This window comes from Phalangium opilio, unplaced genomic scaffold (assembly GCF_054372755.1).
Source record: "Phalangium opilio isolate 3A_F unplaced genomic scaffold, DU_Popi_V2 ptg000344l_1, whole genome shotgun sequence".
In the NCBI taxonomy this organism is placed as follows: domain Eukaryota; kingdom Metazoa; phylum Arthropoda; class Arachnida; order Opiliones; family Phalangiidae; genus Phalangium; species Phalangium opilio.
Window position 1 is genome coordinate 1,100,858 of NW_028324227.1, and position 25,307 is coordinate 1,126,164.

The 25,307-nt window shown below is 36.5% G+C and overlaps 1 protein-coding gene across 1 annotated transcript in view; it reads right to left on the reverse strand.

The window, feature by feature from the left end:
* LOC149609955 (lachesin-like) overlaps nt 1-5,441 on the reverse strand; it is a 57,532-nt gene extending 52,091 nt beyond the window's left edge. The window contains exon 1 of the mRNA XM_089859790.1: nt 5,186-5,441. Within this exon, the coding sequence (XP_089715916.1) occupies nt 5,186-5,234 (49 nt within the window). The 5' untranslated portion in view covers nt 5,235-5,441. The remainder of the gene's footprint in view (nt 1-5,185) is intronic.
* Between the last annotated feature and the right edge of the window lie 19,866 nt (nt 5,442-25,307).

Genomic DNA, 25,307 nt, shown 5'->3' on the forward strand with positions numbered 1-25,307 from the left:
TAAATGAATTTTTAATTGAAGCAACGCGTCATACCGTGAGGTTGTTTTACGTTTTTTTCCAAAATTAAATAAAATGCCCTCAAGTGGGGGCTAGAGTAATGAGGGATCTAGGAGGACAAAAAAAAGGAAGGAGATAAAATACTAAGCTCAGGTTTTTTCCAATTTCCTGTAAAAAGGTTCGAATGAAAAAAAAATGTGATAGGAGCTTGTAAGATCTGTACTGTACAACTGGGGCGCAGTTTATCCGTTCTTCAACCCCAGACTACAGCGTCACGAGGAAGAGCGCCTGCGCGTTGAAACTATAAGAGACCACCTGAGCCTGTCCCGCGAACTCCGAGAAGAAGCTCATGCAGTTTCGCAACGTTTGTTTTCTTGGTCCCGTAAGGATGAAGTATAATTCTCTTGGAAAAGACCCCATAAATTTAAGATGAAACGAATTTTAATATTTTTTTTTGTTTTCAATCGGAGGTTATTACCACGGAAACAAAATGGAGGCGCGAATGTCCTTGAGAACTATTTTTGTCTAGATTATATAGGCGTTGAAGCCACTATCACCACCGCTCTTTGGGCGATTGTGTTTTCCCTGCCGCTTATATATTTAAATGCGCCAAAAGCATGAGATACAAATATTCGCCATACCATCTCTCTTAGCTCTCTTTCTCCGGCTCTCTCCGCGAACGTACTTTGGGGTACAACGAGAGAGAGAGAGTGTGTCCCTTTTACCCCCTAGCCGGAACGCTTTCTACCGTAATACATTTATTTCCCTTAAAGCCTGGATTGAGAAGCCCTGTTTGTCAGTCTCAATCGCTAAAGCATTACGCCCTGCCCATGCTAGATATAGGGCTAAGGGCTATAGCTCGACGCGGGAGAGTGGACACACTGCCTGAATCCCGAAAATGGGGTCTAGGGAGAGGAGAGATTGCTGGGCAAGGAAAAGAGCACTCGCGAAGAGTGTGCTCCGAGGAAATATTTCTCAGGGACAAGGTTCTCCTTTTTTCTTTTTTAATAAAAACCCTCTAGCTAGTTTGGAGTCTATCCTCTGTATCTTAAAAATTCGGGGTTTCGTGTTTGAATTAGATTATTTGCAATTACGTTGGGAAGATATAGACCAAATTAACAAAACATGATTGTAATTGGAAGTACAAGTTCTAAAATAAAAAGAAATTGGGACGGACTATGTATGGATGGTCATTACCGTCTTCAATTAAGTTGTAGATTTAAAATTTTCTTTGGTGTGGTTATATATTTAACGGGAAACCATAACAAATATCTTGGCTGAGACTAGTTTACCTTCAAACCATCTTAATCTGCTACGAAAGAATTCGGAGTCATATAATTCATAGAAACCTCACGTAAATATAGGTTCCGTCTCTCCATCATAAGGATGAAAGAAATACGCGTACTTTCATGACCTTTTACTAGTTACTCCCACCTATTTGAACTACTTTTCATAGTTTATGTTGCTTGGTCATCCCTAAAGAAATCCAATATCAAATTATTCACGCTTTTTAATAGAGTTACGAGACAGGCTATACAAACATATAAAGATTCTCTCCTATTTCCCGAAAATATCCAGGAAGAACTATAAGGGAAGCTTTAGGCTGTAGGCGATATCGAAGAATAAAATTTGAAATCCCACCCACGGTTGAATGAAAACCGAGGTGTTAAGTCTAAAAACGCCCCAAGAGAAGTAGACGCGCATTTAACTGTGTCGGAATAGGTTTTCTATATATTTATACGCTTTTTTTCTTCGCCCTGTTCGCCTTGGTGGTTTCTATAATGGAACAAGGTGGTTTTCCTATATTTCTCATCTCTACCTTAGATTCCCCCCCTCTTTCCTGTCCATCGTTTCTTCTTTCTCTCTCTCGGTGTTCCTCAATCCCGAAAGAATTGGAAGAGGATTTTTTACCGAGGAAATAGGCTCACTCTTGTTCTTTGGTCAAAAACCGAATTCAAAAGCTTTTCCGCCTCTGGGATTCTCAGCTTTTGTTCCCGACAAAACTTTGACAAAAGGACTGGTGTTCGGTTACGCGCGACAAAAACCCGCTTGACGCTAAGAACGTCCCAAGCTCTTATCCAGCACCGACCTCCCTCTCTCCCCAAACACGCTTCTCAGATCATTTTACTCGCTCGCGTTAAAATTTATAAAAAACCCCCGAGGACATATTTTTAGGTTATAGTGATACAAGGTGAAAATGTATAAAATATAAAATGGATTCAATAATTTTAATATTTTAACGGTTTACCTATAGTCTAAACTTCCATATAAATTCGATATATTTGAAAGCGGTTTTAGGATGCGTTGAGGTAAAGGTTACTGTGGTAAATAGCGAGAAACAATAGACCTTTTCGACGTAAAAAAGTGGTAGGGAAAGCTCGGTATCGGGACATACAAGGGGGTTGATACATTGCCGTCTTTGCTCGCTCTCATGATGCCGAACCTTTCTTCTAATTTTAAAATAAAACATAGTTGACATGGTAATTTTCAACCATAAAATGTTCTGAATCTGAACTAAACAAAGAAAACAGTTACTAAACACAACATCTAACCAGACACACACATATTTCAAGCAAGCTTTAATGAAGAAACGAGCCCTCCTCCACCCTATAATGGCTTACAAATTCATCGGCTCGTAAACATTACTCCTCCCACCATCGGAGTGAAAGTCGTAGTCGTTTTTCCCGGAACCCCCACGTGTATTCCCCATTACTTAAATCTGATAGAGTCGTTAGTGAACATGGCATTCCGCTACAGAAAGAGACCCGCCTGTCGTACGCGTTACTCCGGGGTCAATAATTCACCATCCCCTCACTTCCTACACCCGACTTCTACTCGCCCTTACGGCGAAATCAATTCGAGAGAGCAACAAAGTGGTCAAAATGTCGCCGAGTATATCACTACACTACGCTACCACTCAATTGCTTGGTCAGGCAGTGAAGTAAATCTAAGGCCGCGGTTGGTATTCCGGCGCACGAGGCTGACTGGCTGGCTAGCTTATTCGACCTTCGCTCCGGGGCAATTTTCGATTAAATGATCTCGTTAGCCAAAAATTTAGTTTGAACAAAGCATTTTTACGGGATACAGAGTATTCCAGGAGCGTAGGCAATGGCACGGGACAAAGAAGGGAGGTGCGACCAAGAAAGGAATGATTTAAATGTCGATATTAACCGAAACGTCAAGAATAGAAAAGAGCAACGTGGGTTTGGCATTCTGGATGACAAAATGTAGTAACTATACATTTCATTAATTGACCGAACGAAGGATTTCTTTATCATACTAGAGAACTTGAAACTTATCCATCTTCGAGTGTGAGACGCAATACATAATCTAACTTCTCAATCGTTTCATCAAAGACTTTAAAGAAAATAATAGATACAAATCATTGTTTAAATTTCAACAAAATCTAACGAAATAATTAGTTGTAAAGGGAAAGAAAAGTCCTCAACGCGTGTTTTACTCGAATCTTCAACTCTTGAACAGACAAATTTGTTTGGTTCAAAAGATAGTATATTCTAGCTCTAAGATATACAGCGACAGAGCGTTAACAACCGTTGAAGCAGAAAAAATCAGCCTGTATACAGGGTGTTTGTGATAAGTCCGCCATAAATTAAGGGGATGTTCTTTGGGCGATTTTGAGTCGAAAATTTTCCATGATATCTTGCCGAGTAATAATTTTGAGTGTTTTAGGTATGACCCCTAAATTAATTCACAATTATCTTTCAGTTTCTTAATTAACACTCAAATCATAACTCGAAAACATACATACATAGAACATTTTCGACTCAAAATCGACAACGAACACCCCCCTTAATTTATGGCAGACTTATCAGAAACACGCTGTATAATGGAAACGACGTATTTCTACGGTCACAGCACTATGGGCCCTCGTAATTGAGTCGGCAGGGAGTGTAAATGGTAACATTTGACCTTTTCCCCTATAGCTAAACACGAAAAAATATGAAAGTTTCTATTTCCTAATGGCCAGGTATTCTATAAGTTCTATAAGTTACCATACAGTTTTTGATTACCGGAGAGGGGTGAAGACCATGCAAGCAGGGGGTACCCACCCAAAAACTTGATTGCGTGACAAACCCGATTCGCACGAAAACGGCGGCTCTCAAATAATTGAGCGTTTTAAGGATTTTTTATTAATGATTGAAACTCACGTATATCAACCTCGAGTTATAGTCTTACAGTTAGTACTACCTGAGCTAACAAAAAAAATGGTCCCCTTCTAACTATAGGACGTATACCGGTGGCGGTTTCGTGGTTTTATTATTTGTACACGCCGCGATTAGATCGCTCCCCGCTCTTGAATTTTTCATCGACGGAAATCTTTTCATAGAAAATTCAACGAACATTAAATGGCTCTTACAATTAACGGGACTTGAAAGTGCTTAGATTCTTGATAAAAAACCTGCTAGACTCGTCTGCAGATGTAAAATAAAAATTCCACGATAATACGCGTAGTTTTCATGTAAGGTTTGGTACCATTTACACCAGAAGGCCGTGGTAGTTGGCGGACCTAGCCTCCTGCATGGTGTAAATGGTATCAGTCCTCATAGTCTGAAAATTATCTATTTTCTTCTCTTTATTTGGATAAACGTAATTATAAATATCAATTGTAACTGTACACGTTTCTATCTGAAGCAATTATTTTTCCATTCGGCTACCCCAGACGGGGGATCCAGATGGAACTATCCCTATTGGACTATTCCGTCAGGTAGTACTAGTTGTCCAATAGGGGTAGTCCCCAATCGCGCTAGACTGGCATTTTTCCTATTGAACGAATCAGTTCACCCAAGATCTCCCAGGTGAATTTTGTATTGTCGAGTAAAGACTTTGGACTTAAGTCACTTACGAACTATTTTTAAGGAATGCATAGAACTTCCTGTCCTTTACGTATATACGACCCTTGAGCATCGAAAGACTAGTTCTTACGACGTACAAACCCTCTTACCCACTTTTCTCACTGGACTAGGTAAAGCTTACTCAGATGATTGGCGTTAAAATAAGAATCGCGTGTTGACACGCATCCCTTTGAGTTCATTTCAACGGTTGAATCAAACTAAAATCACTTGATTTTGTTGTGCCAGTAATTATAGGAGTACAGTTTTGATTTTAAGTATATGTATTCACGTTTTTGATTGTTACAGGATAATGAGAGTGGAAAGTTTGACTTACCGGCAGGATCGAGTGTCGAGGAGCACTTTTTGGCCAAGGCTTTTATCATGTATTTCTTGGAACTGATAATCGAACGTCTTGTGGATATTTACGTCTGTACGTCTGGCAGTATAATGTATTTGTATAACAATGTCCAAATGTCTAATTGTGCTACAGTTGTTTTGACTGGACAAATGATAAGATCTATTGTTGACTTCAGTATTTCTGAACGTTATTTTGCAAAGGAGACATGATCGTGTTGTCACCGTATCATAGAATACACCTGTTCAAAATATAAATTTAACTATAAGAAATATTTAATGATCTATTGTTCTAAAATGTACAAAACATATTTTCTCATATGAAGGAAAAGTTTGTTAAACTCCGTTTTTTCTTTACATTTGTCGCAAACATCCTGAATGTACTAGAGGTCATATTTATCCAGTTTCGGGTCAAGTTAAGGCTCAAACATCATTATAAACGACCATACAACTTTGTTAATGCACCCTTTTTTAAGGGGTTAACCCAAGCGGATCTCTGAAACCAGATATTACTCCTCGAAAATCCTTAAAAACTAAAGGTCTAAAAAATAACCTCTCTATAGATAACCGAAGTTTCTCTCGAATCTGTCAAAACAAAGTAACAAAAAACCAAGTCCCGTTTCACCTATATCCCGTTCACCAATCTAAAGGTAACAGAAAGAAAGGTATGTCCCCATTAAACGCATCTTCTTCCAGTTGCTTTTCGATGTATTGCCTGTAATTCATTGGACAAACTAGCAGCAACGAAAAACAAACCAAACAACAACAAAAAGAGACATACCGCGGCCGCGTGCTTGCACTCTTATAAATCTTCATAATAAAAACGAAAGTAAACCTGCCAAAAGAATATCTCGTAGTATACTTCATACTTTTCTAAATAAATATAAATTAGACTAGTCGAAAATAAGGTTTGTTTCTGGCTTTGTCAACCCAATACCATAATACGGTTAATAGAAAATAAGGGAGGTTAGACTATAACTAATATAACAGATCTAATTACTGAAGAGATAATAGAAGGATGACACACTGAATCCTCTTAATACTTTAGTTATGAAACATATTATTCCCAGTTTGTTCTCCCGCTCATCAAACTTCAGATGTTGGGAGGAATTATGTTACAATAACCCCTCTTTGCGGTACACAAAAGAGAACTTAGAGAAGTATTATATAATTCTGCTAACCTTTACACACTCCGACCGAATTTTAATCATAGCGTATTACACTACCGGTGCACAAACTAACTGTTTAATGCCGAAACGTGTATCATTTGACCCCAATTTACCTTCCAGCTCCGAAAATGTATGCAAATTCAATTCCATCCGGCTCTCATTTTTGTTTCGTGTAAAAAAAATGGATAATCAGGGTCATGAAGCGTAAGTAGGCCAACCTTACTTTTATATTTTATTAACCTTCGTGATATTCGCCATCCATAATTGAATTATTTGGACGCTTTAAAAAAGTCAAGAAGGACGCGATGGCTGCGTGGTAAGAAAGAAACGTCACGCGTACAAAAATATCAAACGCATCAATATTAGCGCGCACGGCTGGCTGAGCAAAACATACTTTTTGTCACATTTACTAAGTTATGACACCAATAACGATATAACGGCTTTCCCTTCTCGAAAGAAAATACAAGCTTCGGTCCAGAGACCAAGCCGCTTTCTTTTCTTTTTGCATCGGCGCCCCATGGATTAACTAACGCTATGGGATTCTTCATTCTTCCCTAAAAGATAAAGTTTGCACGTTCCAAACGCCGCCTAGCAGAAGCTACTATCCCTAACAGGAAGTCATAAGAAAATTGGACCAAATATCACGTGCCCTATGTCGTCCAAACTTAAAAACGTGCCTGAAGTAAAGATCCATCTTTAAAATCTGAAAAACTATTTATTTTGTCTAGAGTCCATTAAATTTGCGGAATGAAGAGGGGAGTCAAGAAATAATTCGGAACATGTAGTTAGAGGTTGCAATACATGGGAAAAGCGGTGAATGAACAATCCCTTAGCGTTAGTTAATCCATGGGTGACCAGTTCCCCCGTTCTCTTTGGGTCCGTTCGTGGCTTCTATTCGAACGACGACGACGACGGAAAGGTCTATTTGTATCGATTTGGGCAGAGAGTAGCGCCGAGAAGCGCAACACCAAGAAGAAGAAGAAGAAAGAGGAGAAGGAAATTCTCTCAACTTTCTGAATATGGCTATCAAAACTGAAAAGGCCGCCGAAATGTCGCCGTGCCAGGGATGTACCGGTAGTCATATATATTATTTCTTAGCCAATTCTCCCATTTTTTTTTATTCGCCAGTCATCGTAGGGACGCGAACCTCTTCTTCTTTGGATGGATCTTTTTTGGTCTTCAAACGGACTTTTATGAGAAGTTAGTGGTTACTTGCGTGACGTTGTTGTAACAACTGAAAATTATATACTCTCGATAGAAAGTGAAACCGCACGAAGCGAGTTTGATGTTATTCAGGCGCTATTTCAAAATTAAACGACAGTGTCCTATAGCCAACTCTTAACTGTAAGCTTTATAATGGAAAGTAGAAGTTAAGTCACTCAAGTTTTAAGTAAAGATATATATTCTATCCATCACTGTGCGCTTAAATTAGAGACTTTAAAAAATTAAAACATTTGAGAAGCCAAAAATACTCGTGAGATAAACTTAGTGATAAGTGTTTTATGGGAATTAGCACAGCACTTCTGCGTACAGCTCACAAACTTATAGTTTGGTTTAGCGACAAGAGCCGATTAAGTTAGAGATGAAGAAGATGTGTAGGGAATATACCGGTGCAACTCTTGTGGTCTTGTCCTAAGTCTCGCAAGAAGGGGTACATTGCATCTAGCTAGTAACCATAACTTGTTTTTCCGCCCAGCGTTTTTGTATTCTAGCTCCCTTCAAAACCAAGCAAACAATATTTTCTTTTTTTTTTTGGCTTGTGCTATACACTGGCGCTTGTGAAGTTAGTTTCTTTCTGTATACTCCCTCGTGTAGCGGCTTCTTATAAATAGACTTAAGGAAAGATTCTGTATATCGCGTTGTATAGTGAACGTATAGTTATAAAAAAAGGGATGCGAGTTGATGGTTTTTCTTTCTATAACCACCCTATCCTCTAAACCTCCTTGCTTATTTTTTTAACTTTACCGAGGAAATGAAAAATAAAATACACGCTGGCTATTACCAGCAAGAAAAGGGTGAATCAAAACTTTTATTGTGGCAAATTTTTCTCCTCTTCGAGATTTTGTATTTGGAAGAGTGAGGGAGAGAGAGTTTTGAGGAGCTAAAAGTCAAACGGAACTCTTTTAAAAGATTACCCGAAAATCAGCAAAGATTTTTTTCTTACATAATGTCTAACGGGAAAATGTTTTTCCGTTTTCCGTCCGGAGGATTTAAAAAGAAAACATATTTAGGTTTCCTTTTATAACTCGGTCGATGTGATTCATTGCCTCTTTTAAACGTACTTAGCCAAAAATGACTATCCGGATTGTTATAAGTTGGCCAAGGTTGAGTGGGACACTATCCTATGTCAATTTATGACTCTTAATGTTCACTCTTAATTTACGCGCTCGGTTTAATAAAGAAAGTAAAAATTAAACCACGTCAGGCTGACAACAAATCAAGTTGTAGTCAATTATTATGGACGTAATCTTTAGTCTAAAATTTTTAACGATGCCTAAAATATCTTTATTTCAACTTTTAGACATTGTAATCAAGCCCCACATATTCTATGGTTTCAATTCAAGACAGACGGTTTCGAACTCGCCAATAGAATGACAACTGTACTGCTGAACTCATTTTAATTGAAGAACGCAACGAGTTTTCCTGGTTAAAGTCGTTATTAGAAACGAACAGAATAATCCTTCACGAATGTCTAAGAGAAATATTCCCCCCCCCCCCAAAAAAAGATGAAAGCGTTCATTTTTGTCCCTCTGTGATCGAATGCCTGGTTACTTTCCCGAGGAATTACTCCCAGGGAATTATCGGTGCATTTTCTTTAATTAGAGTACGCTTAAGTTATTTTATTTTTATATAGAAGAATCTTAAGAAAATAAAAGGTAAGAGTTTTTATTTAAGCCTAACTAGCTTCAAATGAGAAAGCAAAATCCCCGGAAAGGAAAATTCCTCTCTTTTAATTAAGGTGTTGAAGTATTTTCCGATTACGAAATAAAAACTAAAAAAAGACCTTTTCGTCCTAGAGAGGAAATATAAAAAAAGGTCGTACATTTTTCCCCATTTAATCAATGAAGGAAATATTTTTTTCTTGTCCACTTTCTCTGGGTGTAAGATTTTGGTATGCGAAAGCCGGGATTCAATATCACGGAGAGACAGATAGCTATCATCTTCTTGGCTTTCTCCTTATTTCGACCCATCCCCTAGAACCCCTATCCTTGGCGGTGGTTTTCCCCGGGTTTCTAACCCTATACTATTGAACGTGCTTTTCGCATTTCACCTCGAAGGCGTTCTTCCATGCCACTAGTTGAGAAAGAGCTAGCCGAGAGTAAAGATGGCGGAAAAATTATTTTTCCCAGCACGTGCACCATCCGACTGAGAAAGGACAGAGCGAGAGAGAGTGAGAGAAAACGAAAGTGCACGCGGGATGGGAACCAAATCTTTCAGTTCTATCTTCTCTATATCTTACCTTCATGTCATATCATCGTAACTTGGGAAATTGAAGAATTTTAAGATTATATGGGTAACTTTGAGAATTTTGTCACTTCGAAGGAATTGAATTACATTGGAGAGAAGGTACAAGATTTAGTAAGAGCGTGCGAGGCATCTTCTTGAATTTTGATTTTATGTGTACGTTTTTACTTTCTCTGTTTTTGAATTGGAGCTTACGAAGGGGGCGAAACTGATACATATTCGCAGGTATTGCCGTGCTTATAAAAGTAGTTTATGAAAAATAATGGGATTGAATACTGTTAGATAATTATGCTAATGGGTTGATAAGTTGAAATTTGAGTTTATGCAACTGGAATTGGAATTGGTTCGTTCTTCAATCGAGGGAGGCGTTTATCATAAATTAATTGTTATTTCTTTGCACTCTTCTTTAAATTTTAAATTATATTAAAACTCATATCTTTGCATATTTACTCGAGTTACTACAATGTGGCTGCAAACTACGGAAGGTACGTTCATCCACCCCTGGCTCAACATCTTTGACAAAGATATAAGCTGTAAGAAAAAGAATACTACTTTTCTTCCGACTCAAGGAGCTCGTAATTATGATTTTTTCCCCTGCCCATGACTCTTTTCTTTCTCTTTCTATCTTCCTTTCTCATTGAAATTAAAATGAACATTCTTCAGGCACGAGAGATTTTCTTTCTGTTTCGTGGCTTAAGTCTTTACTCGATCTACCTCTCGTCAAGGGCTACACGGGGAAGGGGGATCTAGATCACATTAAAGTCAAATTATTCGGTTCATTTTTTATAAGGGGGATGTTTAATCTTGTGTCGTGCCCTTGTTTACCATTTGTATTTAGTTGAATTAATATTTTAAGCACTATTGAATCACGAAATACAGAAGAAAATACATTTAAACATCCAACGAGACTTATTTAAGTAGAAATTAAGACGACAAGCTTATTTTAAATTAAACACCCAGTGATATCACAAAAATTATTCAATATTATTGAAAGAATAGGATAAATTCTTGAAATAAGGATAGATACCTGCAGCTAATTTACTTTGAAAAATCGTTAAAAGTATATTGTACAAAGTCCCAAGACGGTGATCCCGAGGGCATAGAAGTGGTCACTGAACGGTTTAATTGGAATGAACGAGGGGTCGGATATATTCAATTTTAATTGTTTGTGCCAAATTTTGGAGAAGATTTTTATGTCTCATAATTTTATTTTGCGTGAGTTTTTTGCTAGACCCCCAAAATTGCAGATCAGGCAGGGATAGCTAAAGAATGGTTAAGAGATTCATAGTATATGAGCATTTCGCTGAAACAATTTTAATTAAGGCTATGGATTCATAATTTTCAAAAAAAAAAAAATAAACAAAATTCCTAGTTCACCTTTGAAATGGATGTGCAAAAATAAAATGTATGGGATACTTTTCTTTGAATTCTCGATTAAATTTTCAACTAAATTTATCTAAAAGACCATCTTTGGAATTGCATTATGACCAATAGGGTACATTTTTAAAATTTTCGCCTTCTCAACAGTACCCTACTATTTTAGCCAAGTTATGGTCACCTTTATCCATTAAGTCAGCATGTGCACTCCAGGAAAATTACACGAAATCAAGGCTAGATTATTAAACCGAAATTATCCGTTTACGGTACCGCAATTAAATCAAGGGTTTTAATGAATATTTCGGCACTTCTTTTTAACACACGCCCACGGGGAAAAGGTATACGAAGCGTTACAAATAGAAAAATAAAAGAAAAAAAAAGAGAAAAAGAATGAAAAGCGGTTACGTAAAACTAGTAAAACCTGTTGGTATTTCGGGGCAAAAACAATTGAGATTGGAAAGGAAGATGGGAATTACGTGAACTGTTTGCCAAAAATTGCGGATTCCTGGAGGGAATATTAATTCGGCAGATGCTTTTCGTTGTCTCTTTTAATGCTGCAATCCCAAAGCGCAAAGTCAGGAGGAGCTAGGCTGCAGCCCGTGGCTATACCCTTCCATTAAGCACGGATAGTCGGAGCTGGCTTTCTATTTAAGCCGCTAGTGCAAAATTATTATCGCTCTCTTAATTAGAAAAGACATTCGCAATCCCGCCGCCGCCGGGACCCAAATGAAAAAGAGTCTTTACTCGATGAATATATTTAAGCAACGACTTTAACTCCATGTATTTTTAAACTGGACATTGCTAATCTAAAATATATATATTTAATGTAGAATTTTGACCAGCACTGCAAGTACAGTGCCCCTTTATTTACCATTTGAACAACGCTAATATTACAGATATTTGGTAAATAAAAATAAAAAATGAGAACGTTTCAGTCAATACTCCGCAATATAAGTTTCGTGAGCGAGTATTAAGAGGATACAGAGTATCATCCAATCCCTAGCTATTATCCCTTCCTGGTAGAAATTATATTGCACCATTGAGGCTATTGAATTCCATTTGCAAAATAAACATTCATTTTATATTTGCAGTGAAAAGGAGAACTTAAATATATTTTTTAAGAAGTTCATTTGATATATATTTTGCAGCTAAGAATTTTCTAAATGATTATGAGATAAACACGTCAGAATACTGAATGTTCTCATTTGAGAAGTCAAAATATATCTTCACACGAACAACTCGGTGCTTTCGAAGAGCGATTTAAATTACAAGCCCATGAAATTTTAAACTACCAAACGCGTGTAGTATATTTAAATGAAACCAAGGCTAGACATTTCAAAGAGTTAGTCAACAACTCTTCCCTCCACAACAACCAAAAAAAAATAAAAATAAAAATAAACTAAGCTAATTTACATTAAAAAACGTCCGCATTTAGATTAGTGTTTTGACCTTATTTTCTCGCAAAAGTTACTACAAAGTTTCTCGCGTGGCCTAAAATATGTATATGTATTATAAAAACAGGTTTCAAGAAAATTCATTTATTCCAAAACCATTTAAATTTAGGGTCTTTCTATTAAAGATTCCGATCTAGCGAGTGGATGTTAGAAGAAAAACATTTCTCCCTTCCACCCCTAGCTCTCAGCTCTCTCTCTCTCTAGAGAACTGGGGGGGGGAGGAAACGGGGGTTGGTGGGGGCGAGTCACGTATCGTGGTAAGGAAGAAAGTTCCCTGTTCTATTATATTTGCATAACGGTACTTTTGAATAGAGGAGCCAAAGTCAGAGAGAAAAAAAAATCAAAATATAAATTTGAATGAATTATTTTTTTTTTAGCTCCATACTCCCCCACTCAAGTTTTTGGAGCAAAAACCCCTTGAAAGGGTATTCCCTTCAGCTGCTGTTGCCTTGTATAACGGGACAGTACAAGGGGAGAGGAGAAAACGAACGAGATTTTGGGGTAACGAAGGCTTTTTGTGGTAATATCATGACTAAAAGTCACGTTTGAAGCAGGCGTTGCTCAAATTTCATATAAGGATTTTTTTACAGCTGGAGTTAAAGCTTTCCGAGGTGGATGCGGTACTAGGAAAGCTACGCTTAATCATTGCTGAAAATAGCATTTTTAATTATATTATCTGTTTACTGTTTATTAATGAAGTTAATTCCAACTATTAGGGAAAGGTATTGTTTTTTCAAAGTTCGTGTTGATTGAAGATTTTAGTGATTAACCCTACCATTGAGAAGATTTTGATATTAGAGAGTTTAAGAAACTTTACTCAAAATTTTGCGATTTCAATTCATTAAGTTTAAAGTTCACAAAAAAGGTAACTTGAAAAACAGATGTGATTTTCCAAAATATTTTTCTTTCATTTGTATCATTGACATTTATGTAAAACATTTCTCTGACATTGAAATAACTAAAAAAAAATCACCTTCATTCTAAGAAAAACAGACGTTATTAAATGATTAATATATAAAACCTTTCCACGTATGAAAAACGAAAACGTATACTTCCTGATTCTGAGAAATAAATCCCAACGGTAATAAAAAATATAAATGGGGTCCCAAACGCGTGAGGAACAAAAACCACTGAGGATGAAAACTTGCAAAAGGGGAATGAGAGATAGGAGGGCTGGATGCCCTAAGAAAACTCTAGAGTAACTTAGTTTTCTCCGAGATGAAGATCTTTTCCTCGGGTAAAGAAAATAAAAGGTGAAACTGTGCCATATAAGCAACAACCAGATTTCTTTTCTCTCAAAGCGGGGGGGGGGAGAATACAGTCGAGTCTTTTTCGTCTGACTCTGTCGTTTAGCACGAGGGGGTAACCACGCGGTTAAGTATAGTAAAGAGACAGGCGGAAGAATGTTTAATTTTTACTGCATACTAAAGAACGAATATATCAAATGGGATTCATGTTTCTCTACGGTGGCCGCAGTAACGTCTGCTACTACGAACTTTCTCGTGACGTCACACCCTCCAATCTCTTCCTTCGCTTTTGGCTACCATATTGGAAGTCGTCAGCCCAGGCCATACAATTTAGACTACCGAAGCCCCTCCAATCAATAGGGTTCAGAGGGAACATCCGGTATGTAGATCTAACGTTATCAATCCACCAAAACTCGTTAGTTTGAAGCCATATCTAACGTCTATGGAAGGTCCACATTCCGGATGTTCTCTCTGAAGAAAACCATGTGGCTTTACCCCCATCTTTTGATAAGGGTCTATAATAGTCCCATCCAAAGTTAGCTAAAATACAGTATTTCGTTTCAATTTGAGAGATTTTTCATTCAGATGTCTGCGAAGTTACGTTTGGGAAACCTGAGCACAGTAATCTCGGAATATCGTTCTTACATAAGTTAGTTTGAGAGAATGGAACTAGTGATTGATTGAAGGACTTGACGAGTGTCTATCCCCTTGGTTTGACGTTACACCCATCCTTCACCTCTCAACCTTTCGAGTTTTCTGGCTAAAAGTCTTTATCATAACTGCTCGGAAACCCGAGAGGGATTTTCTGGGAGTCTAGGGGAAAGAGTCCTTTTGCTTCATCATACATACACCTTTAATTTGCTTAGTCGAAGGAGTCCCTCTCTCTAATGAAATCTTCCCCTCGAAAGCGTTTCTCTTCCGAGTGAGATAGCAATGTTTTTGTTCAAAGAATTACACCCCCTCCCCATGTAAGAGTCTCCAGGGCTGTACTTCCTCCCCTATCTCTCTCTCTCCGGCCGTTTCCGCTCTAATCAGCTATGTTCTAATTGAATTTTTAGTTTCATTTTTTCTCGTTTTCTGATTTTATTGGCGAAACGTTTTCCACTAGCTATTTTCTTTTATTAAATTTCCCTCGCTTTTAGAATTAAGAAGACTTAGGATCCTATTTCGTACCTACCGGGCATGTAAAGATTTTGTCGCTAAAAATGTTTATTCGGTCCTTTTTTAAATAAATCCCAGTTTATTAAGAATTAACCTAATATTCATTTTCATTTGTTTTTTGGAAAGCGTTTGAATTACTAATTTTTGGAATTCGACACTTTTCGAAATAAATTACAGATAATTTATTGAGTTTCAATTTTTAATGAGAAGAATTTGACACAGCGTTCACTGTCCAATCAGAGGGGGGTTTAATATTTCACTCGTTTGAAGTAGAAACCGTGTTAGGCCTAAGTATACTTCACTCGACACGAGATTATACAAACAGAGAGGGTAACTATCTCGTTGGGTATGGAGTTTTATCTGAAACTTTTATGATTACGATAAAACTTTAAATAACTTAATTTTCCTAAGTAAAATGGCTTCTTTATATAGATTTCTTAATCGATTTGGCAGTTTCTTCTAAATAATATATACTTGCAAATACTATTGATATACATCTTTTTCTCTATAAATTTCATAAAATATCTAGTTAATAATCAATTAAATAAACTAGGTGAGGATTAATTTAATTAAAATTGAGTGAAATAATTGATGGACCACTTCGCTAGAAAAGTATTTGGATCAATCAAGTCCATCGATCGTAAATGGTCAACCATTTATTAATATAACCAATGTGCGTATCAATGATGTTTCAGAAACTTAAATATAATTTAATATAAGTGTGCTTATAATCAATCAATCAAAATTTCAAACTTCCATCAGTCAAACCATGTACATTTAGAATTATAGGTGGCGATAGCCTCTGTGACAGAAAAGAAAACGGAAAACAGAAAATCAATAAAAACTGGCTTAACATATTCAATGGCGGGTAAACTTAAAAATATTCTTTTTATCCCATTTTCTAATTGTTGAATTAGTACTTGAACTAATTAGTATGTCGAAGGTACCATAATTTTATCTTCTATTTCCAAGCGTCACTAAAAAAATCCTTTTCCAAATTGTATTAAATTATCATGGTAAGCTTCGTTCCCAGCAGGAGCAATCAAGTGGTCGATTAAACGAAAGATTGAATGAACTATTAATGGGTCACTCTAATCATAACTCGAAAGCAGATGCCCGGGCGGCAAAATGCCATAGAACAATTTCGACTCAAAAATCGCCCAAAGAACATCTCCCATAATTTACACCAGACTTACCAGAAACACCCTGTATATAGAGAGGGGCTTGTGTCTAGACTACCATCTGTGTCCTTTCAACTTGAAAGACTAGGTTCGTAAAACACTAGCCAGCGCACCTATTTTTAAATTCAACGAAAAGTATATAGGCCTACACCTTGAAATGGAAAAATATAATAAGCTTTATAGTCTTCTCCTTTTTTCCAATCTCTTTCTCAGGAAAGTCTGAGAGTGGTATCATCAACTACGAGCATATGGTCTACTTAACTTTAACGTCTGGCACCCGCTGGAAGCGTCAATGATATCCGTTTATTTATTCCAGGAAAAAAAAATCAAACAAAATATAGAAGATGGCACAGCTAGCCTTCTAAAAGTATAGAAATAATGGAAAGAAGTGCCCCAGAACCATCCATAATCCTACATGGTAAAGTTATTTCCGTAGAAATCGCCACGCGGGAGAAGCTACCTCCACCCTCCCCCCATCACTGCAGTGGACTCTTATATGGCCAAGCAATTTCACGTGTCCGGAATAGGTAGGCCTGGCTGATGCAAATGTTCAATCTAACGGCCAACTTTTTTTCAGGGGAAAAGAAAATCAGAGGAAAGCGAAATGAAAAAAACATGTAACAACGAGAGGATGGACACTGCGATAAATTAGAATAACATCCGCGTAAGCCTGAGTTTTACTTTTTTATTTAAATCGAGTTAAAGGGCTTAATTGGAGTTCTGTGTTTTTATTGTGTAATCGATTTCAGATTAGCAAACATCCGTAGCTTTCAAAGAAAATGATGTTTAAGGCTTACCTATATTAAACACTACTATACTAAAGTCTAGTAAAATAAAGCAAAAAGAAAAAAAGTTTTTCTAATTGGAATTGAACTAAAGGGCTTAATTAACTATATTTATATATGTAATTGTTTTCAGATTCTCAAATTTACCTAGCTTGCAAGAAAATGATATTGTAGAAATAGTAATATTAAATAATTATTATATAATAATATTTAATAATTGTAGTAATAAAATTGTAGTAAAAAATATTACTAAAAACTACTAAAATGAAGCCAAAAGGGAAAAAAGTTTTTCTTCTTGTTTATCAAATTGGATTTTCAACCGTTTCTCGCGTCCCTTCAAACAAATACCAATTTCGAAACAAATTTAAAAGATATTTGTTTCATTCTACCAGTTAAAGCGATGAAATTATAAATTTCCAAAATGAATGTCTATCTTTTTCATGGCTAACCACGTGTACGGGTGGTAAAGAGAAAAACCTGGGCTCCTAACTAATTCAAATTCAAGGTGGAAATGAGTAGATTCACGTTCTGAAGGTACGTGATGTATTAGCTTCTTGAATTTCTTGGATTCCAAACATTTAATTTACTACAGAGATAAGGACGTAGGATTCAATCTGTATTTTTTAATACTTCGGGCAAATTCTTTATTTTTAATTGCTTAAATCATTATTTTATTTTAAGATTTTCGTATGCCGAATCGTGGAATTGTAATCCGCAATAGTGTTGAACCCCTCGGGTTACCATGACAACGAGAAAACCCGTAGCATCGCGTCAGAAAGTGTAAATAGAGATGGACCGTTTTAGGTAGGCCTAACCGTAAGCACTTGTACAACAGAAAACTCCACAACCCACAAGTTTGGTTTGGTTTGGTCATCAACGTTGAACCGTTAAGAACGGTAATGGCGAAAATACATGGCGTGATGGGTAGAAGGTTCAAGGTAACACCCTGCAGGCCCTCCAAGAAATAGGAGTCCAAGCTTGCGAGGCGAGAGAAGGTTGAGATAATCTCGCTACAAGGTCGCCTCTAATTTAATCCCGATGTTACAATAAATGGGTGTGCGTATATCCAGGGGTTTCGGAAAAAAGTACATTAATTCAACGTAATAAAGTGTTTATACCTCAAGGTTAAGATAAACGTGTTCATCCTTATGGATAGGCCTATCTCTGTTTGCATTATCGGGTTCTAACTCAAAATAAAATAAAATAAAACTTTAAAAATAATTATTTCAAGGAATTTAAATGAATAAAGTTAATTCATTCTACACTCCAATCATAACTTGAGCGGCAAAATGTCATAGAACATATTCAACTCAAAATTTCCCAAAGAACTCTGCCCTTAGGTTATGACGTGCCTTTCCGAAACATCCTGAATATATGTTGATAATAGTAATTTTATTATTATAGCAAATAAATAAAACTATGGTTTAAAATAGAGAGTACATTTTCCGGTCCTTAGTACAGCCTTCTAGCTTCTTCAACTGAGAGCTATTTGAACTATAGGTCTACATGTAGTTCAAGTTAAATTCCTATTTTCGTTCAATTATAAACATATATTCATACAGTCCTTTCAACTCGGCAAATATTATGATGGAAAACTTCGGAGTAATATAATTCTTGTTCTATACTCTTCTTGTCCCGGTTACTTCGTTTGAGGACGCTGATTAAACCTACTAATATAATCCTTTTGAAAATTAATTAGAAATTTGGGGACGACGAGAAAGTAATTAAGAAAATTTCTATGCCTGTGTCCATTGAATTAGAAACACGTGTATAATCAGACGTATTTTCATCAATGAGTAGGTTTATTAGGTTTAATACGTGCTTTTGGTTCGCGTAAAATGAAAAGGATTATCTGCCCCCAATTCAATGAATAAAAATTACTTATTTTCACTAAACAGTAAAGTATTTCAAAACTGAGTCATATAGCATATAGGTAGAGAGCTAGCAACGGAAAGGACTTGGTTATTAATACTTGGAAAATTTTAAAATCCATAATTTAAAATTTTAAAATCCATAATTTAAAATTTTAAAATCCATAATTTAAAATTTTAAAATCCATAATTTAAAATTTTAATTAATATTCCATTACGAAAACATTTTTCCAACATATGCAGAGTGTTTCTGTTAAGTCTGCCGTAAATTAAGGGGACATTATATAGGCGATTTTGAGTTGAAAGTGTTCAGAGAACGTTTTCGACTCAAAATAATTCGCCCAAAAAATATCCCCCCGTAATTTATGACAGACTTTCTGAAACACCTTGTATATTTGGATTTTCTTTAAAGCCCAAGTCTCATCAATATTGAAATTCAGCAATTTTGAAAATAGCTTGCCATTAGCTTTCAAATAAGACAAAGACACTAAACTTTGGAAATTTACAAAGTATAATGTTGAAGTCATCTCGAACCATTTTCATATTCCTGGCCTGGGAAACACTGAATATATTTTAAGTAGAGAGATTTTGGTATCGGGTCGCATCTCAAATGTGAGAATGAAAGAAAGCAATTGTTGTAAATAGAAACAAACAATTTGGTATTCAAATTCGCATTTGTTTAATTTAACCAATTTTTAAGACTACTGAGAAGTAAATTTGGCCAAACGTGGGCCGGCTTATCAGAAACACCCTGTTTTTAAATTCCGTGAACGTGGCTTTTCATGAGGTTAATTCTGTATCTATTCCAAATCCAGAACGACCCGAAACTTATACACTTTTTAAACACCAAATGTAGCAATACTTGAAAGTATAAACAAAATATACGTGTAGATCCTGAAACTACATGAACTGGAAAAAAAGCTATTATGAAATCTCCATTATTAATCATCCTCGTGTTGACGATATATCTAGATTGCTCGACTTAGAGCCTTAGATAGATTGAGGGGCTTATAAGAGGTCAATTGGAGTACCAAACCAACGAGATTCTAGCGTGCGAGAGACCAAAAAAGTTTCAAATATTAGATCCAACTAGGTCGTAGGGCGGCTTCAACTCTTGGCTAAAACTTTGCAAATAGTTACTCAACAATTTTTTTATTTTATAAAATATTATAAATCTTAGAAATGAAAAAAATATATATATAAATATAAATATGGATATATTATCCAAATAGAAATATTTTCGTTTTCAATACGAGTTCGATTGAACCTTTCGACGAAAGAGAAAACGAGAGGGAAGGAAAAGGAGAGGTCAGGATGTCGCCATAAATTTATTCCATTGATACCGAAACCCCGGAAAATTTGTAAAGAATAAATTTTGGCAAAGCCGCATAAATAGTTCTAAGATCCAAATTTAGATAACTGTAAAGAGAAGGTATAGAAAGAAGGGCTAAAGATATGGGACGGTTTATTATACTTGCACTCATTTGTATAGTAATTTTATGAGGATTATAATTAGAATCTGGTTGACGAGTACGAAGTCTCTCTTATCTATTCAAACGTTTTAGAAAATATGGATTACAACTAGAAAGTGGAGTTTGGGGTAAAATATTAATCGGGGTTGGGGTCGTTGCCGGGGTCAAGGTATAATAGAAAATAAAACATTCTTGGTCACGTAACAAAGGTTTCAGAACTGTAGAAAATATTTTATCAAAAGTCGTAAAATTTCTTAGAATTTGGAAGCTTGCTTTTTTATTAATAAGGAGAATTATTAGATACCTCTATTAGTATCAGGCTAGTAACTATAAAAAAGCACACTAAATTCATAGCTACGCACCGGCGATTTCCAAGAAGGGCCATAGTCTGTTAGTGTAGTCTATTTAATTGTTACCCTCTGTGTTTTTTTTATAAAGAAGAGCTTATTTGAGACGAATCCAAAATACCCCTTCTGGACGCCTAGTATCACCTGAAGGATTGGACCAATATAGGTACTCCCTAACGCGTAGTATCCATTACGTGCCATTACGGAAACCAAGAAGTTATATCAGTATCTCAGAGAGAAGGTATAAGATGCCTTTGTATTCGCGCGCCATAGTCCCAGTCCCCCTTTCAAAATACAAGGGGGGACGTAAAAAGAGGCGCCGGGCTATTTCGCCTCTCCTCAGTCGGAAAACATGACAGTAATTTTCGTCACTCGCGTCGTCGCGCTGACGTGAGTTTTCAAGAACCAATGAGATGTTGGTTGTAATTTAGAGACGGGGATTGACTCCGGACCTACGTTTGGACTGGAGATAAAGCTGGAAATCTGGCGAATTTATACCTTCTCTCTGAGATACTAGATATAACTTCTTGCGGAAACTTAATTGCTCGTATCTTTTTTAATATTGTAGATAGGAACATGGTTCCAATTAATATACTCATTATTTTATACGATCTTTTGTTTAAAAAGTATAAATTCTAGCCCGAGCGTATCAGTTTTTAGGAAATTTGACCCAACATTTTTCTTAACAATGGCAAACAATCTTTAAATAGATCAACGCGCAAAAAAAACTGGAATTGATATAAAACCACGAAAAGGTCGTAACTCCAACAAAATGGTGAAAAAGAAAGAAAGATGATGTAACAGCTTACACATTCGCGAATAGATTGTGAATAAATTTCGAATAAAATACAAAAGCGACAATTTTTTATCTCCGTTTGGCGTACAGATAAAACCACTCAATCTAGACGCGGAACGATTTCGGAATATGAAAGAGGTTGGTCCGCCAAATTAAATCATACTCATTCTTTACGAGAAGAGAATGTTGGGAACCCTATAGGCTGTCAAAAATATACGGGTGATGAAAGGAAAACGATTAAAAAAAAGTGGCGTGAACGGGGAAAGGGGTATGTATGCGCCCACGCGCTCCAAAAAAAAGTTGAGTTCTCATCCTTTTTATGGCGAAGAAACCCGAGAGGCGTGACTATGGGAAGCCTTTCATCGCCAAAGATGCGAAAAGATGGTCACATTTGGGTGCACTTTTCCCCCTGTATAAGCAGAGAAGTAGTTGAAGATGAAGTTACCAAGAAAAATAAACCCAATTAATGAGGTAGGAATTTCAACCGAGCAAAGTTCTAATTTGGGCTTTTAAGCTATAACATTGGCTGAGCAGACCACTTTTGATTTTTGAAAACTTGTCCAACTACCTAACTTTAAAAACTAAATTTTCGTAATATTTTAACATAACTAGAATATCTTTAGCAATTTATGTATATTTTTATTGAGCTTTTTAAGTTTGTGGTGTGAAGCTCCTTTTCAGGGGCAATCCTTAATGCTATTTTCCCATAGCGCCTGTAGAAATGTTTTACCCGCAATGCATTAATATTTTAGGAGGCAGGGGCTTTTAATATATTACTTTAATGAATTTTATGTTTCGATTAATTTTATTCATAACTATGTTTTAGTTTATAAGGTGATTGTACTAATCAAGGGGTTCGATAAAAAGAAAGGGGTAAAAGGGTTTCATTGGAAAGTTGAGAGATATTGTAGTTTCCTTTCTCGGCGTTTTGAAACGTTAATAACCGACTTAACATTTGGAGGATTCACCTACAAAGTTTCAACCTTGATTATGAGGTAGGATTGGAATTAATTCGTTAGTGTGGTTTTGGTAAACATTATAAAAACATATCCAGAAGCTTCCAAGAGAATGTTATAAATGACACAGAAGTAAACAAAAAAATCAAGAAAAAGCAAAAAAGACAAATTATACGTCCTTTTAGTTCTTTCCTACAACAGCCAAACCTTCGAAGCAGTAACTCTTCCTGTTTAGAACAGATTTTTAAATACGAAATAAATTGACGATGACCACTTCAGTTCTAATTTGGTTCTGATCAAGGGTCCTATCTGGAAGAAGAGACGCTAGGGCTCTTATTCTTTTCTTTGGCGGGCCAGGGTCCCGACTCAGGCTTGAACCGTCGACGGGGAAATAAATGGCAGGCGTAACCCACTAACCCCAGATTTGATCCCGTAAACTCGATACTCGACAGTCAAAGCAGAGCCGCTAGCCAACGGATGGAGAATCGCGAACGACTGGAAATAAGCGCTTTCGATAGTGGGTAGTAAAAGTCGAGCGCCGCCTTTTTTTTCATGTCGATCGAATGATCGGAGCTCGATCGTGAAATCGGAGAGTTACTGCATTCGAGGAGTACGTTTGTGACGTAATTTTACCGGGGTTTCACGATTCAACAAGAGGGATGAGAGACGGATGTAAAGTGAAATTTTATCCGCTTCAGGGCACCCATTGTTAACGGTGTCATTGACGCGAGTCGTGACGTTCATTCCACCCACCTAGTTTTGTCACGTGTCTAAAATCTCGACTGTTTTGTCAAAATATCTTTAGAGGTTTTCACGACTATGTAGACTTTTTCGGAGGATCAGCTGGCTTTTTGATATTCCGGAAATAGTTAAAATTCACGATTTCGCAGGTTTTCAATTTGAAATGGGAAACGGTTGCCGGTATTCAAAACTACGCTGACGATGAAGGACAAAATATTCTATAGACATAATGTTTAGAATATTATATACAGTTGCTAAGCAACAAAGGAGTTTCGAAAGAAATCGAATTCTTTAGAAAATAAATGTTTCGCAAATAGACTTGGCCTCACTCTGCAAACAAAATGAAGATAATTCTAAATTTTAATTATCAACAAATGATATGCACGAGGAACGAACCATCATGGAACGAGAGCCAACTTGTTATTTTTTACTATCTTCGAACGGAAAGCTTGAACCTATTATTTATCACAATCTGGTCATCCAACTTCCGTCTACTTCCGGGACTCCCGAGTTTGGTGTCCCATTCGAGCTGCCTTCATTTTTGGATTCGCCTGCGAAGATTTCAATTACGTTCATCTCCTAAGTCGTTTCCGATGAGGAGTTATAGGACGTCGCGCTGCCAACTAAGCGTTCAAAACCCTTCTACTTCCAAGTCATCCCGCTCTCTCCCTCGCCTTCACTCTTTCGCTAATAAGAGGAACGTAAAAACTGACGAGGAAGATTACAAGGCGACCCTATTCTTCCTCTACAACCCAATTTATTTCCTAGTTGAAGCTTTCCAGCAACTCGGATATAACCTTTTTTCCGATGTAGCAGACGCAAAAATAATATCTTTTATAGCAGATCGAGTCTTATATCGTTTTGTGTTTGGCCTTTTTCATCCTAAAAGACTAACGAAAGAAGTACGCGCGACCAACAACATATCAGATTCGACTTTTCGAGAAAACATACTTTGAACATTTCTTAAAACGGTCTTTCAATTATAGATTATTCCCGAGTTGATGTTCATGTCGTCACATAAAAGAAAACGTGGACATTTTTATTTCAATTACTTGGTTCTTCACAAAATTGCAGTAAACATGATGTTTTCAGATATGAGACAATTTTGTTTTCTTATATTCGGAAGTTATTTCAGAAAATATTTCTTATTGCACATGATGACACAGAGCAAGGATAATGTTACTTTGTTAAAACAAAAATTGCAGCTCAATTAGATTAGACTATAATATAGGCCAGCTCAATTAGATTAGACTATAATATAGGCCAAACCTATCAACTATCAATGCATTTGGGTGTAAAAGCCATAAAAGTAATGTCGATGTAATAAGCAAGACGTCTTACTACACATGTAAAGACGGGTACAAATATTTCTTGACTTTTATGTTTCATTGTGCACGGCAAACAAAAGTTAAGTGACCATTAGTATTCTTTAAACTTGGGTCTTGGGTTTTAAATCTATTTGTACAATGTTCAGTTTTCTCAAACAAAATTTCGCTTTTAGCCTTGTCTTTGAACAAGCAAAGCCAGGGCCAGTTTGTCTATTCGAACTCTCTAAGGACAAATATCAATCTCTAATAGCTTTTTAGCTAATTCGAATATCGCATGAATGGAAAAGTAAACGACCATTTGAGAATAGAGTAAACTGAAACAAAATACGTAAGCTTTTCAACCATATATCGAAAACAAGTAAAAAATCAATTGACATTAGAGAATGTATCGATAACATTTTACTTGTTCCTGTAAACCCATATGCATTAATACGGGACAAAAAAACTGCCTTTTTAAGATTTTAAAATTTCAGCGATTGAAACTACATAAAATATTTTGAGGTGTCATGCCTAAAGTTCAGGAAGAAAATGCCCGTCAATTTGTCAAATTGTTCGGTGTCTCAGCAAATGTCCTGACCCTCAAAACAGGTGCACTGTTAGTTTGCTATAATCAGAAGTATGTAATACTTCTCTTCGAGAGAAGTGTACAACAAAAAGGGGTAATTTTAACGTGATTCTTCCCAACATCTGACATTTGGAGCAACCGAATCACATACGCGATAAATCGCGTAACTATTTGCTAAGGCTCGCTT